Consider the following 20162-nt stretch of genomic DNA (forward strand, 5'->3'; position numbering starts at 1 on the left):
GGAAGAACTCTTCTACTCCCGCTGTCACTCACTCACACACTCTCTCTCGGCTCTCGCCTAGTGTTCCAGCATTGAGCCTTTGGGCGGGGCCTCGAAGGGGCGTGTCCACGGGGCGGGGCCTCCGCTTCCACCGCCTCCAGAGTAGTCTCCCAGCTTCCCCGCGGTGGGCAAGCTGGCCGGCGTCCGTGCGTGCGCATGCGCCTCAAGGGGTTCATCTTTTAGTCTCCCCGCCAGTTATGGCTGCGCCCGTGGAATTTCTGAGGAAGAGGAGAGGAGGGGGCGATGCTCCCCAGTCCGAGCCTCTGAAGGCCCCCGGGTGGGAGCCTCCGACCTGTCCGCCCCGTCTCCTGCCGGGCACCTTCTGGCTGACCAGGATAGTGCTCCTGAGGGCCCTGGCTTTCATTTACTGTGAGTCCTAAGCCGGGCTGAGGGAACCCGGAGCCACCCCCCGCGTCGTCCCCGCGTCGTCCCCGCCCTCTGAGGCCGCGATCCCCGCAGCCCGCCCCGCCCCTCCACTGGCTCCTCCTCCTTCCATCCCGGCCTTGCGGCTGCCCCTCGCCATGGGAAGGGAGAAGAAAACGCGCCCACCCCGCAAGTGCCATCCGTGGGGCAGTCGCTCCCCTCCCCCAACATCTCCCCCTCCTTCTCCCGCCAAGGATTCGAGGGCCTGGATCCCGCGCTCCCTGACCTCGGGTCGGGCGGCTCAATAACCAGGGGCAGGCCTCAGTGTTCCTAGCTATCAGATGGGAGGGTGGGAGATGTCTCAGAAGATGTTCTGGAAGACCCCTTCTAGCGCTGCATTCTATCTGGGTGGAATTCAGGGTTGTAGAGCAGAGATTCTTCACCTTTTTGGAGAACCCGACCAAAGCCTTTGGCAGAAGTCTGTGGACCCCTCCTCAAAGCAGTGTTTTTAAATACGTAAAATAAAACTCATAGGATCACAAAGGGAACCAATTATATTGAAATACATAGTAATAATGACAAGTTAAAGGACCTTCATTACGAATACTTGCCCCAATTCCAAAACAATCTTAGAAATCATTTACTCCAATTTCTTTGCCTTGCCCCTCTGCCCTCTTACAGATGGTAAAATTGAAGTTGAGAAAGTTCCTCAGACTTCAGATATTTTGTTCTTCCCTTCCTCCCCTCCCCCTTTTATAGATCAAGCATTTGATGATAAAGGTTTGTAAAGTGATTAAGACTCTGGGAGAAAAGGACCTTGGGGGATATGGGAAAAATACAAATTATAAAGGTGAGGACTTGAATATGGTGTTCTCCTAGGAATGAATCTTAGGGGATAAACTGGCCACATTTTTATTCTCAACTCATTATTTCTGGCTGGAAGGGCCAAAGTACCCCACTAGAGGGGATTCTTTCTCAGGACCTGGGCACCACCGCCCCATTACCTTCAAAAGATGGGTTGTCTATATTTGACAAGTTGGCGAATGGAAAGGGGTCTCTTACACCTGGTGATGTTCAGCCCCTAACTTATATCTGCATCATAGCTATATCTCTTTTGCTAGCTGTTGCCACAGAAACTTAGAATGTTTGCTAGCACTTTTACTGATATTCATTTTTTCTGTTTGTAGAAGTTGAGCAATTTTTTTTTTTTGCAGAGGTGGAAAATCTGAGAGGTTCAGGCATTGAAATGACTGAATCAGGACATCTAGGATGGATAGTAGCGAATCAAAGCTTCCTTCTACTGGTTCCCAGAACAATTATTTTTCTCTCTATTTTGTCTCACCAAAACCTGTATATTTCATAGAAAGAATTGCCTCTATATGAGAGGGGTCGAGATTATGTGAGTCTATGGTGCTCTGAGGAATTGCTGCAAGTATTTAATTTCTAATCAAAATAATGTTAAAATCACCTTTCTGTCCACCAAGTGATCTTTCTTTCTTTCTTTTTTTGGTTGGTTTTTTCTTTTTTTGGGTTAGGCACTTGGGTTAAGTGACTTGACCAGGGTCACACAGCTAGTAAGTGTTGTGTGTCTGAGGCTGGATTTGAACTCAGGTCCTCCTGAATGCAAGGTCAGTCCTCTATCCACTGCGCCGCCTAGTTGCCCCCCAAGTGATCTTTCTAGTTAAACATTTATTTCAGGACTAAATTTTGTGGTTGGGTATCCTGGGCTTTTAGGCAGGAGTATCTGAAGTCTATGATATGAATTTTAAAACTACATAATTATAATTTATTAAATAGGGCCTATTTCACCAAAGGTAATTACAAAGTCATTGTCATTACTACTAAAATCGGTTATCATTGACATTTTTGTCTTGTGGCTAAGTTGATGTCTGCCTAGAGGACAGAAGGAGATCGGAGATTTTAGAAAGTTTTTGATATAAAATAGTCTGAAACTAGAAGGCAAATTGTATCCAAGTTACACAAATGTTAAGCTATACAACTTTGTTTATGACACAAAAGAAAAAGACATCATAAGACAACAAAACATTTTATATTGTAATTTAAGACTCTTAAATTTCAAAGTTAAATAGTTGTAAACAACAATAAACTGTATTCTAGTCATTTATAATGATGGACTCTGGTGCATATCCTTTTAATTGCTGTTATAGATGTGTTGCACTTGGAAAGGACATTAGAAATCATGCAGTCCAGTTCCCCATAGTTTATAGAAAAAGAAGTTATGGCCCCCCCAAATTAAAATATTTGCCATTGTTTACAAAATTAATAAGAGATAGAATGGGGCCTCCAATCCAGGTCTTCTAGCCCTAATTCCAGTTCTTTTCTCTTCTACACTGTCGCTAACTCATGTGGTACTAAACTGACATTATACATGTGTGAACGTTGGCACAGGTTTAAAAGTCAGCACTTCACAGAACCCATGATATTTTACTTTAATTTATAATACCCCCAATGGGGTCCTCTGTTCCTTTTCCACACTACTGCATTTTATTCAGACTTTACAAAGCACGTCTTTCATTATTTTTGTTTATGTGATACAACATGATGAGTTAAGGAAAAAACTAGAAACTTAAAGTATGAGTTTTTTTTACAACTCAAATGATGTTAAGTACTTCTTTTATCTTTGTTAATTTGTTGAAACTAACTTTTAAATACTTTGGTGCTGAGGATACAAAGATGAAAACAGAAAGTCAGTTTGATTTTTGTCTCTCTATCCCTAGTGCCTAGCTCCATGACTGGCACATAGGTGCTCAACAAATACTTGAATAAGTAAAAAACTGTAAGCTGTCTGGAAATAACCAATATACTTTACAGAGCTATGAGGAGTGAGTAGGATCATGGATAAGAGAATTGGAGGGGCCTTAGTCCAACTCCTTTATTCTACACATGAGGAAATTAAGGCAGAGGGTTTAAGTAACTTGCCCAAGATCATACAGGTCATAAGTGTCAGAGTCGGGATTTGAATCCTGGTTGCCTGATGCAACCCAGCATTCTTTCTGTTACACATATGCTGTCTCTCAAATGAGATAATGGATATGAAATATTTAGAAAAGTATAAAGCAATGTACAAATGTAAGGATATTGGAACTGAAGGAATCTTAGTGATCCTTCCAGTCATAAATTTCCTAATCATATTATCATAGATTTATTGCTGGAAGACCTCACAGATCATGTAATCAAACCCCTTCAATTTACAAATGAAGAAACTGAGATCCAGGAAGGTAGTGATTTGCCCAAGGCAGTGAAGATTAGTAAATTGCAAAACTAAGATTTCACCTGGAATCTTCTCACTTGAAATTCAGGGCTCTTTCCACTTGTCCTTTTCTACACATTGTAATGTCTTTTTTCTCTCTTTTCTTGATTGTGTTCTCATTTTGCTATTTGGCTCTTATCTTTTTCAGCCTTTTATTTTGAGCATTCCTTTTTATGTCTATGTATGTAGATTGATATATATGAATGGTTAAGGGGTATAGATAGTCAAGATTATCACTGAGTCTTGATTTGAGTGCAATAATCTCTTAATTGGTCTCTGTGCTTAAGGTTTTCTTCCCTATCACTATCCTGCTTAGTAAACTTCTGTGGCTCCCTGCTACTATAAATTCATCTGTTTGTCACGTAAAGCTTGTTCCACCTGGCTTCAACCTCGTTTTCCAGTCTTTTTATACATTGCTCTCTGTCATGACCTCTTCATGAGGTTCAGCCATTGAGACCTTAATGTTCCTCATTCTGGAGATACAGCTTTTTCACCTTTATACAGGTTGTCCCCCATGCGTGGAAGGCTCCTCCTCCTCCCTCATCTCTCAAGCAACAGACGAGGCTGTTCTTGATACTTAAGCTCCAGGCGTCCTCATTTGCCCACATGTCTAGAAGTGGTGAAACTGTAAAGCACCATGTAAGTGCCCATCATTATTATTACTCTTCTCTTTTATCATCTCTAGAAGTGGCTGCCTTTAGTCACACAGCAACTCCAAGAAGTACCATCAAACTCTGGAAGAATGGCAGGAGATTGACAGGAATTGTTGGGAGACAGACAGTGGTGGCAGCTTATGTAGAACCACCAAGGCTCTTGTTCTTGCTCTGCACAGAAGTAGACACTTCCTTCTGAATTAGCTGTACCTTTTAAATTCATAAAACATTTGTTTCTCCACTTCATTAAATTCTTCTTGGGGAATGTTAATTATGCCTTTTTCAAATTTTGCTGATAATTTTCTTGAATACTAAGCTAAGGGCAATTGATTCTGATAGTCATTTACTACAACTTCTCCTTTAATGTGATTTTTAATTAACAGAAGCAGCGTGTGTACCCTGTAATTCAGTGGTTGGACTCAATGAGACTTCTCATTCTGTTGTGGTAGGAATTGGGACAGGGAGAGGGAGCAGCTTAGATTATTTCATCAGCCGATGAAGCCATGACTTTTCACTTTAGGGATTTGGTTGGAATCTAGGTTTGATTTACTGACTAAACACCCGACAGTGCCAGTGTCTGTGCTGTGTCCAGTACAGTGGCAAGCTTCTGGTAGCAGAGTGTTAGGAAAAGTCCATTCCCATCACAGAACCCCTAAACTTCTTGACTGTGTTGATGCAATGAACCTCCTCTTCTTTGCCACTCCTCCCTATTACTCTGAAACTTGCCCCAAAACTGATTTGGAAGAGAACATCTACTTATATTGAAAAAAACCTTAGTAATGTTCACAGAAATTTTATATTCAATTTGTATTTGGGAAGTAACTAAAGACAGACTTGTTGACATTTTTGTTTCCCCTACACTTAAAAAAGAAAAAAAGCTTCAGGAGACAAGATATTATGCTATTGTAGTCCTAGCAGCAGATTTTGGCACCGTGTAATAATACCACCCCCAGACGGAGTTTCCCTCAGGTCTAGCATTGGTTTAAGTTCTGACAACAGATATTTTTTCATTCCTTCAGTTTTCTTGTACAGGTTGTTAAGCAGATCACTTTAGAGTAACCACTGAAGACATCCTATAGTGCTCATTCTAAAGTATATGTGATTAGCATAGCATCATTACCAAAGCTGAGCATCTGGAAGACTTCATCATTTATAGAGAATTTTTCTTCTGTGGGGGAGGATAGAAAGAATAAACTTTTTTTTTGTCTTACGTATCTTTTGAAGGACAGGACTGAACTGGCCATTCTTTTCTCTTCCTTCTTCCTTAAGTACCTACAAGAATTTTTCCACCTTTCTAAAATCCATTGAGTTATGATTCTAATTAAAAAAAAGATTTATGCACACATGATCTGTTGTGAATTATTTGTGCTCATGAGGGAAATGAGTGGCAAGAAAATCCAAAACAGATTACTGTGGGCAATTAAAAAACAAAGCAAAAAACGAAAACAACTTTCTTTTCTGTCACTTCTATAAAAGAAAGTTGAACATCAGTAGTCTTTTGTGCTGATTTCAAATATGGCTTTAGATTCTTACTTGCTGTTTTAGAAATTTTTTAATTAAACAAAATTTTGCTTCTTAAATTCCCCTAAAATGTGTCTACTAATAATTTCTGTTGTATTTCACCTATGAAAATTATTTCCTCAATGTCTAACAGTAGTCAGCCAGCATGTTTGGATTCCACTTGTTCTGGTATTATTTTTCCATTGTGGAGATTTCATAATGGAAGCATTCTACAACTTCATTAATGACACTGCACAAGTTTTCCATTTAGAAGTGTAAATGTGAATACAAGAAACAAATCTTGCATGATATGTTATATTATATATATATATTATATATGTAGTTTTTTGAAAAAGCATTGCTATTTCTTGGTAATTTTTTTTTTATTCCAAGTTTTTGGTTACCTTAAAAAATTATTTCTTTGTAGCTTCTTGAATTTCAGTTAACTCTTCTTCAAAATGTTTTTCTTTTATCACTCCTCATAGTTGAGAACCCTCAAGTACTCCATTTTTGGTTTTTGCCTCAGTGATTCTTGCAAATTTATTTTTTGGTAAATCTGCCCCCATTTTGATTTGTCACCTTGAAGTCTTTCACTAAAACAAGTTTATTGTGCAATGATACTAAATTTTTTTCTGGACTAGCTTATCACATTTTTCTTTTATGGAATCAATTCTTTCCTTTCAAGTCAATGTTTTTTAAGATGGTGGGTTTATTTTATGATTTTGCTGTACCATTAAATAAATATATCTGGTAATCTTGGTAAAAGAGCAGTCACTTTCAGATCCCCATAGATAAGACAAAAATACCTCTTGTATTTAATGCTTTTCAAGAGAAGTTTTGTGTTTTGAACATATTTTGGTGCCCATTTATAGGAAATTCTAGGATTTTAGTACAAAAGTTGAAAGTTCAGCTTGATTTTTGGATAAAATGTTAAAAAGATCAGTTAGGTCTGCTTGAGTTATTAAGTGAGTATCTGAAGATAGAAAAAATTCCTTCAGAAAGGGGATTGCAACCTTTCTGAATTCTTCCTTTGTCATGCTGACTCTTATCGTTACAGTGTGATTCAGAAAGTTCAAGTTATATAAATTCCAAGTTTCTGGTGGTTTCAGTGTGGTGTAAAACTTTTCACTGTGTAAAGTAGATCTTATAGCTGATGGTAGATTCTGTTATTGCATAGTGTATTTAGACTTTAAGATTATCTCTGATATGTTTGTTCAGCAAAAATAGCAATTCATTAAATGATATTTTTGTTCTCTCTAGATTATAAGAACTGCAAACTACATATGATGAGATCATATGTCCAACCAGTCGTTAGTCTAAGACAAGTGATGCAGTGCAAGTGAAGGGCTCAAGCCCTATTCTAATCACCTATTTTATAACCAAAATAAAGTTATAAAGTTCTTTAATTAGAGGAATAAAATTTTGTCTTTGAAATTTAATTTAGCTCACTGCATATATAACAAAAACCATTAAGATGATTGACTTACATATAAACCATACTGAGAATTTAAGTAACATATACTAATATCAACAAAATACAAAACACTTGAGAAAACAAGATTAGAAATGACAATGATATTTAAGAATGAAACCTGGCACACAACTGACAGAACAATCTGCTACATGTTGAGAGTTTTATTGTATAACGGAACATATGTGAACATGTTATATCCTGTCCTGTTATTCAGCACATAAGCTGGGAATTCATTCAGCATGTAAAAACAAGTCAAATAGTGACTTCTCACTACTTCCACCCAATCTCATCTAAACCACCTTTTTTACTACCTCATTTTGTGTGATTTGTATCAAAATTCATGTACCATTCAAGGTGGATGATAAAAAAAAATACCATTTGTATTTTGGGATTCATCCAAAAACAGATAAAATACCAATAAATTTCCATATGATGCAACTATGTAATTCTTTTAATTCAAGGCCCTACTTAAAATCAACTAATAATATTATTCCTATATAAGTATGTAATGTATTTTTTTCTGAGAAACTAAATGTTACACAAATTATGTAATTTCATAGTTTCTTAGCGGTGACCATGAGGAATATCTCCATTTTACAGAAGAGGAAATAGAAGAACACCAGAGAAATGTGAGTCAGTTAAGGCCATTCAGAGTTAAGACTGAAAACACATTAGGTTCTTATTTCTAATGTAGTGTTCTGTCACATCTTTTAATATAGCATGTCACCTCTCATATAGTACTCTATAGCTTCACTAGTATCAGGAACTCAGAGGCTATCTAGGCTTCTAAGCCATACCTGAGTAATAATTTCCTTTGTAACATAACCAACAAGTGGCCATCCCTTCTTGGCTTATATTCTTCTGGTGAGGGAGGAACATACCACATTCCCAGGCAGTAACTCAGCATTTCTGTAAGAGTTTAAACTGGGCCACAGGGACTCAGGACAGTTTGTGTTGCAGGGATTTATTTAAATGAGAATGTCATGGACTGTTTGATTCCATGTTGCTAAGGGATACTTTGATTTCTACCTTTCTGGAGGGTAGAAGATGACAGTGACTGGGCTATTACTCTTTTACACACATGCATGCATGCACATGTGCACACATTCACTCTCTCTTTCTCTTTCTGTCTCTCTCTTTTTCTTTCCCCACCACCTCCACCCTCCCTCACCTCCACCCTCCCTCTTTCTCTTGGAACTGGTATTATATCTATTACAGTCAGATATTTGCATTTTAGGAATATGATGCTCTTTTAGGGGTTCAGGATACAAGTTACTTTTTCCTGGTAACTGAGGATGGAAGGTTGTCCCATCCCAGAGTGGGAAGGTAATGGTTAGCTTATTTTCACTGGCATCTTAGTTTATCACCTACCAGACACATTACATAAAAGACACTCACGGGTAGCAAACAAACACTTGTCAAAGTAAGAAATACAACTATAAGGTGAGATTAGGGGAGGGGGAGGGAAACTTATATAGAATAGGCAATAGAACATATGAGAGACCAGAAGTTCTTTGACTTGTTGAATGAGATGAAAGCTCAGCCAAGTTAGAATAGTATTACCTGGAAAGTTTGTTCTTAATCTTTGGGATTCCAAGCACTGGAAATCAAGGAATGTGGTGGTGGGGTCAGATTTTTCCATGTGCCTAAAGCTCTGGAAAGGTCACCTATATGTCATTCAAAATCCATGCTTTGCCTCTGCCTACCATCTCTTATATTCTGTCAGTTTGAAATGTCTTTCTACATACACATCATAAAGTGTGTATATGTATATGTGTGTGCATATGTTTGCCACCTCCCCCATTTTCCCCTCTACCATAAAAGCTCTTTCTTGTTCACATCTCTTATTCGAGAAAATTTTCCTCTTTCTACCTCTCTTTCCCCCTTCTCCCAGTGTATCCCTCTTTCTTGCCCATTCATTTCCTTTGAGATCATCCCAACATAATTGACTCACACCTATGCACTCTGTCCATGTAGACTGCTTCTAATTGCTCCAATAATCATAAAGTTCCTAGGAATTACATGTATCATCTTTCCCACATAGGAATGTAAACAGTTTAATTTTGTTGAGTCGCTTATGTTTTCTCTTTCATGTTTACCTTTTTAGTGCTTTTCTTGAGTCTTGTGTTTGAATGTCAAATTTTTTATTCAACTCTGGTCTTTGCATCAGAAATGCTTGAAAGTCCTCTGTTTCATTAAATATTCATTTTTCCCCCTGAAGGATTATACTCAGTTTTGCTGGGTAAATTATTCTTGATTGTTATCCTAGCTCTTTTGCCTTCCAGGCTCTTCACTTCTTTCTTTGTTTTTTTTTTGTTTCTTTTTTTTTTTTTGTTTTTGTTTTTTGTTTTTAGGCAGTTGGGGTTAAGTGACTTGCCCAGGGTCACACAGCTAGTAAGTGTCAAGTGTTTGGTCTGAGGCCGGATTTGAACTCAGGTCCTCCTGACTTCAGGGCCAGTGCTGTATCCACTGCACCACCTACCTGCCCCTCTTCATTTCTTTAATGTGGAAGCTACTAAATCTTGTGTGATCCTGACTGTGGCTCCATAATATTTGAATAATTTCTTTTTGGCTGATTGCAATATTTTCTCCTTGACATGGGAGCCCTAGAATCTGACTATAATATTTCTAGGCGTTTTCATTTTGGGATCTCTTTCAGGAGGTAATTAGTGGATTCTTTCAATTTCTATTTTATCCTCTGGATTTAAGATACTGGGGCAGTGTTCCTGTATAATATCTTGAAATATTATGTCTAGGCTCCTTTTTTGATCATGGCTTTCAGGTAGTCCAGTAATTCTTAAGTTATCTCTCCTCAATCTGTTTTCCAGGTCAGGTGTTTTTCCACTGAGATATTTCACATTTTCTGCTCCCCCCCCCTACATTCTTCTGACTTTGTTTTATTGTTTCTTGTTTTTTCATGGAGTCATCAGCTTCTACTTGCCCAATTCTAATTTTTAAGGAATTATTACTTTCTTCAGAGAGCTTTTGTAACTCTTTTTCTATTCGATCAATTTTACTTTTTAAGAAGTGAATTTTTGTGCCTCTTTTACCAATTAGCCAATTTTGTTTATTTATTTATTCTTATTTTTAGGCAATTGGGGTTTAATGACTTGCCCGGGGTCACATAGCTAGTAAGTGTCAATTGTTTGGTCTGAGGCTGGATTTGAACTCAGGTCCTCTTGACTCCAGTGCTTGTGCTCTATCCACTTTGCCGCCTAGCTGCCCCCTAATTCTGTTTTTAAGGTGTAATTTTCTTTAGTATTTTTGGTCCCTCTTTTACCAGCCGTTAATTCTCTTTTCATAATTTTCTTGTATCACTCATTTCTTTTCCCAGTGTTTCCTCTACCACTCCTATCTCTTTCTTTAACTGTTCCAGGAATTCTTGTTGGGATTGGGTCCAATTGGCATTTTTCTTTGAGACTTTGGTTGTAGGTGTTTTCACACTGTTTTCATCTTCTGAGTTAGTGTCTTGGTCTTTCCTGGCACTGTAGTAGCTTTTTATGGTCATGCTCTTTTTTTTGTTTTTTGCTCATTTTTCTAGTCTGTTTCTTGATTTGAACTTTATGTTAAAGATGGGCTCTGCTCACCTAGAGGTAGGGAGGCACTGTCCTTAGCTTCAGGCTTTTTCATATTGCTGTTTTCAGAGCTACTTCCAGGGCGTCTGCAAATTTTCAGTCTTCCAAGGTGATGTGATCTGTGGAGAGTTGTGGTCAGTACTTTCTGAGTCTTTGCTCAGGTGTTTACCTAGGAAGGACCCCAGCTGCTTTGCAGCCTTTGTTTTCTGAAGCCTTTCCTTTTGATCACCAGCAGCAATGAAGAGTCACTTGTGATTCCCAAAGTCTTTAGTTTTTGCCTTAAATTTGATAATCTTTAGCAGTGCTTTCTCAAGGCTTCTAGGTTGTGCAGAGAATGAGTGCTGCACCTGTAGTCAGGAAGACCTGAGTTCAAATATGGCCTCAGACATCTATGTGATCCTGGGCAACTCAGTGAACCTCTGCTTGCCTCAGTTTCTTTATTTGTAAAATTCCAATAATGATAGTACCAACTTCCAAGGGTTATGAGAATTTTGCTTCGCAAACCTTGAAGCATGACATAAATACTAATTGTTATTGTTATTATTATAATTACAGTATCATTGATGCCTGCACGAGTCACCAGAAGTGTTACAGTAGTCCAGTTTTTGACCAATCTGAGGAATTTATCATGTGCTAAAATATGCCCTCAATTGACATTAAACTTTTTTAGTCAAATTGTTCTCCAGAAAAGTTGGCCACCGGGGCTACTAGCATTAATGACAAAGGAGTGAAGAGCTTGCTTCTAGTGAGTATGGAGAGCATGGGATTGTTTGTATTCTTATTGTCAGAAGAAGAAATAGCTCCCTCTGTAACCCTTATCAGGGCATCACCATGAACTATTACTACTCTTTTCTTCCATGGATTCTTACTGGATGACATTTTTCTTTGTGGCATAAGTAAATCTTCCTTGTCATTCTTTGAAGGACAAGTATCTGCTATTTCTTCTTCTTTAGAAGAATGTGTCACATTCTTCCATCCTATCCTGACCCATGTTATGATTCTACTTAGCTTCTTGAGATAATTTTTCTTTTTTTGCTTTTTTACAGACAGTCCCTTCTGTTTTTTAAAAAAGAACACTTCATTCTCCCTGATAATCTAGAATGTAGGTAAAAAAGAACACTTCATTCTCCCTGATAACCTGGAATGTCTTTGAGCCCCTCTAACTTCCTTTCTGAGAGGGAAGCCAGTCTTTGAGTGTTAAGAACAGTTAGGTGAGGAAGACAAAGGTGCTTTCTATACCAGCCACTGAAAAATGCTCTCCTGCTCTACTTACCTTTAGGAAGCAAACTCCTCACTCCTTTGTCATTCTTGCCAGTAGCCCTTGTGGCCAACTTTTCTGGAGAACTATTTGACTAAAACAGTTTAATATGTTGCACAAAAATGTGTTCTTTCATCTGTAATTGTGATTTCTTTTGCTTTCTAAAAGAAAGAATTGTTTCTTTCCTTAATCTTCTACAGTACTTATTTAGAGCCTGTACACAATAGGATTTTTTTCCCCTGCTGACTAGTCTAGTATCATTTGATCACATATTATTAGTTAAAGTAGGTTATTTAGCTTTTCAGAATCATTTTGATAATTCCCTCTCTATCTTTATTCCCTCAGTGCCATGCTTAACACCTTATCTCAGATGATTTCAAATTATACTTATGGAAAGTTAGTTATTCCTTGACAACTGGGCAAACACAACTGCTTGGCTATTGAATGTGCTGGGTGCTTATGCTGTCTAGAAAGTTGAGAAAACATACCTCATTTGGCTGATGGTTTTATTTTCCCCTTTTAGTTTATAATGAACATTGTTAAAAGAGAAGGAAGTAGTGAGAACACAGGGATATTGAAAATTAATTTGCCTTTGTTTGCTAAGAGTAAGTACTCCACAGTCACCTGTAACTCTTCACTGGGAACTAAAGGGCTTGTCCTAGGGTGTCTCTGTTTCTGTTTCCCTAAATGTTCACCTTTGCTGGTCATTGATTTTTATGCAAATGGACATTAGGAACAAAGTGGATAAACAAAGTGATTATTGATTATTTGGCCTTCAGTGGGCAGAAATAGCAAAACTGTAGCTACAAATGGTAGCTGATAGAGCACACTGCTTTTGGTATATGTTTTGGAGAATCACAAAAAAAGATAGAATCTATTCTAGAGTTTAATTTTTAGCTAGAAATCCTTGCTATGCGCCTTCAAATAAAAATTATATTGTGATGGTAGCTCTAATTTTGTTAACTTTTTAGAGATAACTAATAAGTTACCTGTTGATATCACTCCATTTTTTTTTTTTTGGGCAGTTGGGGTTAAGTGACTTGCCCAGGGTCACACAGCTAGTAAGTGTCAAGTGTTTGGTCTGAGGTCAGATTTGAACTCAAGTCCTCCTGACTTCAGGGCCGGTGCTCTATCCATGATATCACTCCATTTTGCAAGTGGTATGTTCTTCTTTATAGTGATACTGGGCCCTTCCTTTTCCCATTAATAGCTCTCAAGGTCAGTTTGCTAGGACTGAAACAAAAAGAAAAGTAATCTCCATTATTAGAATTTTCGATTACAGTTTTCATTTAAATTCTAGTGGGAGCAGAACAGAGAAAACAGACATCAGGAGTAAGTTTCCTCTTTACCGTTCTTCATAACCCATTCCTTCCTCTTTTGCTCTAGTCTGAGAGAGTGGAGGCTCTTCTTTTTACCAAGGCTAACCTTCTATACCTGTACCTTAGATCTTATCTCTGCTTGTCTTTTCTGGGAGCTTATCCCTATGACATCTTTAATCTCTAATCATCTACTAGTTCCTTACCCACTGGCTATAAACATGCCCAGGTCTTCCCTATTCTTAAGTATCCTTTCAATTTCTTTCTCTATTCTCTTAAGCTATCTTATCTTATTTATATTTCTCCTCCATTTCATAGCCAGACTCTTATCAAAAAGTTGTATTTGCTCTTGCATCTACTTCATCTTGCAGTTTACTTCTTCACCTCTCACACACCTCTTTCAACCTCACCACTGGATTAAAACAACTATTTCCAAGGCTAAATTCCCCTTAATTGGCAAATCTAATAGCATTTTCTCAGCCTTCTTCTTTATTGATCTCTCTGAAGTTTTGACACTAGTGACCAACCCCCTTCTCTTGAACATCTTCTCTTTCACTGACATCTATAACTGTTCTGTCCTGTTTCCCCTTCCTTTCTGACTATTCTTTCTTAGTTTCTTTTGCTGTGTTATTACCCATCTCTCACCCCATAAGTGTGGGTGTTACTCAAGAGCTTGATCATAGTCCTTGTCTTCTCTCTGTGCATTGGAGACTTCATCTATAATCTCTATGAAGATGATTTCCATATCTATACAATTAATGCTAATCTCTCTTTTAAACTCCAGGCCTGAGTGACCAACTTCTTGTTAGGCATTTCCACCTTGGATGATCCAAGGACATCTCAAACTCAACATGTCTAAAATGTAACTCATTTTCCCTTGAACCTTCTTTTCCCCCCTCTTTTAAAAATGTCATGTGAATGAAAAGATCTTGCAAAATAGAGATAATACCAGAGTTGTTTCTCTTTAGAAATGTGAGAGTCACAGTTTAGTGGTCCCAGAGGAAGAAGTTTCAAACTAAAGAAACTTTTCTTATGCCAAACAATGTGCTTTATATTTTATAAAATAGCCTGTTAGTAATATGCCAGGGTGGGGAAGCTGTAGCCTCGAGGCAGCACGTGGCCCTCTAGGTCCTCAAGTATGGCCCTTTGATTGAATCTAAACTTCATAGAACAAATCCCCTTAATAAAATGATTGGTTTCATAAAACGAAAGGCTGTACCTAAGGATTTAGAAGGCCACATGTGACCTCGAGGCTGCAGGTTCCCCACCCCTGTCATAAGCACTGATTGCCATAGAGGGGTGATAATGCTGATAAAAGAGAATATTGGGCTTAGAAATTAAAGCTAGGTTTGGATTGTTGTTGTTGTGTTGTTTTCAGTCATGTCCAACTCTTTGTGACCCCATTTGGGGTCTTTTTGGCAAAGATACTTGAGTGATTTGCCATTTCCTTCTCCAGCTCATTTTACAGATGAGGAACTGAGGCAAACAGCATTAAATTACTTACCTAGGGTCACACAGCTAGTGAGTGTCTCAGGCCAGATTTGAATTAAGAAAGATGAGTCATCCTAACTCAAGGCACAGCCCTCAATTCACTGTGCTACCTAGCTGCCTCAGGTTTAGATAGTTTAGTTTTATTTAATAATATTTTAGACTACTCCCTGTGTTTGATACATTCACTTTACTAAGACTTAGAATTTCTTTTCATCTAGGGAAATAATTTTTCTTCTAATGGAAGGGTGCTTATGCTTTTAAATCAAAGATTACATTGACTTTTAAAATAATTTGTTTTCAAGGAATAGTTAAATTGCATTAAAATATCCATTAAATTGTATATCATTGTCTCCTTTTGGTGGCAGTTCTGATATCATAGAGTCTTGGGTTTGAAGTGAAAAGATCTGGTTTTGTGTACAAGTTCTAACACTTAACTAGTTATGTGATTTCCCCTCTAGGGTTTCCCCATTTATGAAGTGGAGAAAATAATACTCAGACATTGGCTACCTAATTGGGTTGTTGTAGGGATCAAATGAGAAAATGTATGTAAAGCACTGTGTAAACTGTAAAGTTCTATATAATTGTATGCTGTTATTATTTTGTGGTGTATAAAAGCTTATTTTCTTATTTGTTTCATCAAAATGAAATTTGAATTAGTTACTCAAAAGAAAAATTATACAATAAAATTCCTTAGTCAGATAGAAGAGTAGTAGGAGAGTTTGAATTGATAAACCTGAAGAAATTTTTTTCTTTAACCAATCACTAATGATGGAGTTATGCTTTGATTTTTATTTATTTTTTTACTTCCTTAAAGTGGGCATAGATCTCTTTTGCCTCATGTGTCTCCACTGTTTTGCCCAGTCCCTTTGTGTGTCTGAAAACATGAGGTTGCCAGTTGACTGGTTGGGGTTAAGGATACATTTTATGCCCATGGAATGGACTGAAACTTACTGGCCTATGGGAATTTTATTCCAGTTAGCTAATAAAATTGACAGCTGTTTAAATGTTTGTAATCTTTTTCATTTTGTGGTTGCACATTGCTGTTAAGTTTGGGTTTTTTTCTTTTTGTTAGAAATAGTGAAAGTTCTTACCTTTGATCATATGTGATGATATTTCTACTCTTATAAATACTTTTCTCTCCTGTTCATAAAATCATATTTTATTCTTAAATAAATAGGCTGTGTTCCTTTGACGTAGAAAGATTTGGAAAATACTTTTCCAGGGCATAGGGATAGTTGATGTATGACTTTATGCCATAAAAATACACATACATCCTCAAAACTAGTTTGGTTTTCTTGTGAATGCTTTATACCTGTACTTAATTTTTTTCAGTGGTTTGGCCTAATGTTTAAGTTGAGACATAATAGGGAAAAAATGTGACCAGAGAGTTTTATATTTCACATCTTTGAGTCTTTACAGAGCATGAAGAATGGGATTCTCTCTTCTCAATACCATGACAGCCTGTGGTTGGATTGGAAAATGGGAATAAGGTGATGGCAAAAAATATAGACCAAATAACTGCTGCATTGTGATTCTGGAGGGTAATGTTTCTACTACCAGGGGTTATTAGTAACATATGGAGTAAGAGATTACATGTTCTGTTTGTTTCTGTGTGATTAGAAAAAAAGATGATGAGGCACTTTCACAGGTGAGAATAAATCCTGTTAATAATTTACGAGACCCACATTTAAAAGATTAGCTTTCATGAGGTCAAGAAAGAAACAGTCTTAGATGACCTGCAAGCAGCACTGACTTTTAAAGAAGTTTATGATTTATGAGTTACTTAGTGTTTTTGTATGTGTGCTATGTAAGTGTTGTTAAATCCGGTTTATAGATAGGGTAGACAAAGACTGAGATTAGCTCAGTTTATCAGATTTTCCATTAGAAATCTCTTCTTATATTCTCATTCATTCTTTAGGACTCAAATGGCTGGTTCTGGTTTTACTTGATTAAAATATGAAAAGCTTCAAGACAAATTTATGTGAAGTCATGATTAGTGAGTATAATTTAAGCCACTACTGTAAATACTGTGTGTATATAAATACATATGTCTGTGCAGCACACATATATACTGCCTTGTACTCAAAATACTCAAATGGATCTTCAGCCTCGTTAATTTGGGAGTTCCTGCCAATGATGAAGATTTAACCCATTCATGCATGCCCATCCTGGTGTGACTTTTATCCATGTCCTTCCATAGCTTCACAGCAGGTGTTCCCTCCAACATGGTAGAAGCCTTCCTTGATTTCTCTTGACATTGGAAGTGTACCATAGTAACATAGAATCATAAATTTAGAGCTGAAAGGAATCTTAGAGGTTGTTGAATCCACTCTCATTTTAGAGATGTCACACAGCTTGTCTGAAGCAGGGTTGGAATCCAGGACTTCCTGACTCCAAGTCTAGTATTCTACAACATCATGCTACCATATTCAGCCAGAAGATTACTCTTCCTGACTTTCTGCTATCTCTTTTTATGGCTACACAGCCATCCTATCTTTTCTTCCTGTCAAACAGTTCTTTGATGATGTATTTTACTCCTGTTTCTCAGAGTTCATGATTGGTTATATGTTGCAGCTTGCCTATATTCACTGTGTATATTGCTGTTGCTTGCTGGAATACTCATTTGGAAGGAGTTGTATCCAATGTCTTGCTGCCATATAATAACACTGGTAGAATGTTAGTATTTCAAAGATAGGCCTTTAATTTTATGGGGAGCTTGGGGTCAGTAAAGGAGTTTTGCAATTTTGTGAAGATAATCTAGTCTGGTCTCCTTCATTTCAGTGGTATTAATTCATTATCTATTTTTATTATTTGTTCCAGATATATATGTACTGTTAGATAAATTTCATTGGGTGTCCATTTAAATGTATGTTAAAATCTTGGCAATAGACATGCTTCATCCACTTGGTATTTCCTATATGGTTGAACAAGCCAGTCTCCTTTGAGTTATTAAAGATCTCTGCCAGGAGTGATTAAAGATCTCTTCCAGGAGGCTTTGCAATATCCTGGGATTTAATGCCATATCGTTCACAAATAGGAATATCTGGAAGACCTCACCATCCACAGAGAGTTGTTCCTGGATTTTGTACTAAATCAATCTCTCTCTCTCTTTTTCTCTCTCCCCCATCTCCCTCCCTCTCCCTCTCTTTCTCCCCCCTCCCTTTCCCTCCTTCTCCCTGGTGAGGCAATTGGGGTTAAGTGACTTGCCTCAAGTCACACAGCTACTAAATATTGTGTGTCAGAGGTTGGATTTGAACTCAGGTCTTCCTGACTCCGGGGCCAGTGCTCTATCTACTGCGCCACCTAGTTGCCCCCTAAATCTCCTTTATCACAAATCTATCTCTTTGTTTCATGTCTTCCCTGATGTTTATGATCAGGGTTATTTCTATTGCTGTATCTTCCAAAGAGATATCAAATGATTTTGAGGTATGAATGGGATGTACTTTGTTGTAAAAGAACCTGTCAGTCAGGTAGTGAAGACTCTTTTGGTAATCAGTAAGCAAAAAGCACAATGAGGTCTTATTTTCTTTATATCTTTCAGTTAATTGTGAAACAGTTAAGATGTGGTTCATTGTTGAGTATTATTTGCAAAAGTCTACTTGTTCCCTACTAATATCCTTATTGAGAATGTCTTCAAATTATAATTCTCATAGAGAATTTGTATGAATGGGAATGTAGGCAGTTAGGTCAGTAGTTATTGATATTCTCTTGGTTGATCTTTTTTTTTTTTTGGTATTGATAAGTTCTAAGATTATTTTTACCATTCCTTTTGGAATCTTTCCTGTCTTTTAGATACCTTGTATCTTGATGCTTCAATACCCTCACAATTGTGGCACCTGTAGTGTTGATTTACTCTTTATATGTAATTGGTCTAATATAACTGATTTTCCCACCTTTAGTGTCATTTCTGCTTCCTTTATAAGCACTTGTGGGACTATGATATTTGGGTACAATTGTGATGGATCCATTGTCTTTGATGGAGAAAACAGTTTGGCATGATCTTTGTAATTCTTTTCCATTTTTCTTTTGTTTGTAGCCCTCATTCCATCTTCATCCTTGAATGTCCTTGAGATGATTTTGCTTTGGTGTATATCATGCTAGATTTTCTTTTAATTGGTTTTACTATCCTCTTTGCTTGTTTGTAATGCCATTCATTGGTCCTCTTCTAGAATGAAGGACAAACAGCAATTTGTGAGTAGTAGTAGCTGACCCATTGGGGTCCCAACAGGCCAGTTCCAGTTGGGCAATGCTGCTCCTTCTTTTCTTCTTCCTTCCCTCCCTCCCTCCCTCCCTCCTTACCTCCCTCTCTCCTTCCTTCCCTCCCTCCCTCTGTCCACATGGGGAATCACAGTTACATGTGGGTGCTCTGCCCAAAGGAAAGAGCTCTGGAAAAACCGGGCTTTGGCAAGGCTTATTGGGATTCAGTTGGAGCTACTTGAGTATGCCTTAAGCCCAAATTACTGGGTCTCACTGATAGCCAATAATAAGTCCCAGCCCAAGCCTCTGTTGGTCATTGTTTGGGTTTTGACGCCTCAGAGTGAGTATAAATAGCAATTGTTTCTGTTCTGGCCAGAAACCCTGAAGGTCTTCCCCCCAGATTAATTTTTTTTTTGAATAGGTAAAAGAGGTTGTCTTTTGCCTCATTTCTTACCTAGCCTAGTGACTGAATGGGTGTTGCCTCAGACAAACTGAGACCTGGGAAAGACATGCTTAAAAAGGCCAAAGTCTCCCACTGCATCTGGGGCAATCTCCGGTTGTCTTGATCTCTGCCTTGCCACTGGACCCAGATGTCTCTGGAGGAGAGAGAGTGGCTGGTGACTTTACACAACTCTGCCTCACTTAAATCCAGTTCGCTTACAAGTCAAGATATCACCTTCCTGTTGTCATTGGTCTTCAAGAATGAAGGACAAACAGCAACAAACAATGCCATTCATAATCTCCCATCATACTTCTTTATAAGATTTTTAGAGACAAATTTATATTTTAATCTGGTGCTACCTTTTGCAGCCATCTCTGCTTGCCAAGTAATTCAGATGATTGCTGATGAAGACACTTTCTGGGCTTGGTTTCCTTTTTGGGCAATAAATTTTCATTGGTTAACTCTTGGAATCATGGATAATCATTACATTCATTGACCATAATTCTTATAGTTTTTGAAGTTGTTTGACTTTACAGCATTTTTATTGTATAAATTATTTGCCTGGTTTTGCACATTTCATTCT

General features: G+C 37.8%; 1 protein-coding gene across 1 annotated transcript in view; it reads left to right on the forward strand.

Moving 5' to 3' along the window:
• Positions 1 to 211: 211 nt before the first annotated feature.
• LMF1 (lipase maturation factor 1) overlaps positions 212 to 20162 on the forward strand; it is a 715571-nt gene continuing 695620 nt past the window's right edge. Inside the window, exon 1 of the mRNA XM_027862638.1 lies at positions 212 to 408. Within this exon, the coding sequence (XP_027718439.1) occupies positions 237 to 408 (172 nt within the window). The 5' untranslated portion in view covers positions 212 to 236. The remainder of the gene's footprint in view (positions 409 to 20162) is intronic.

The sequence above is a fragment of the Vombatus ursinus genome, unplaced genomic scaffold, assembly GCF_900497805.2.
Source record: "Vombatus ursinus unplaced genomic scaffold, bare-nosed wombat genome assembly UNPS02014770.1, whole genome shotgun sequence".
In the NCBI taxonomy this organism is placed as follows: Eukaryota; Metazoa; Chordata; class Mammalia; order Diprotodontia; family Vombatidae; genus Vombatus; species Vombatus ursinus.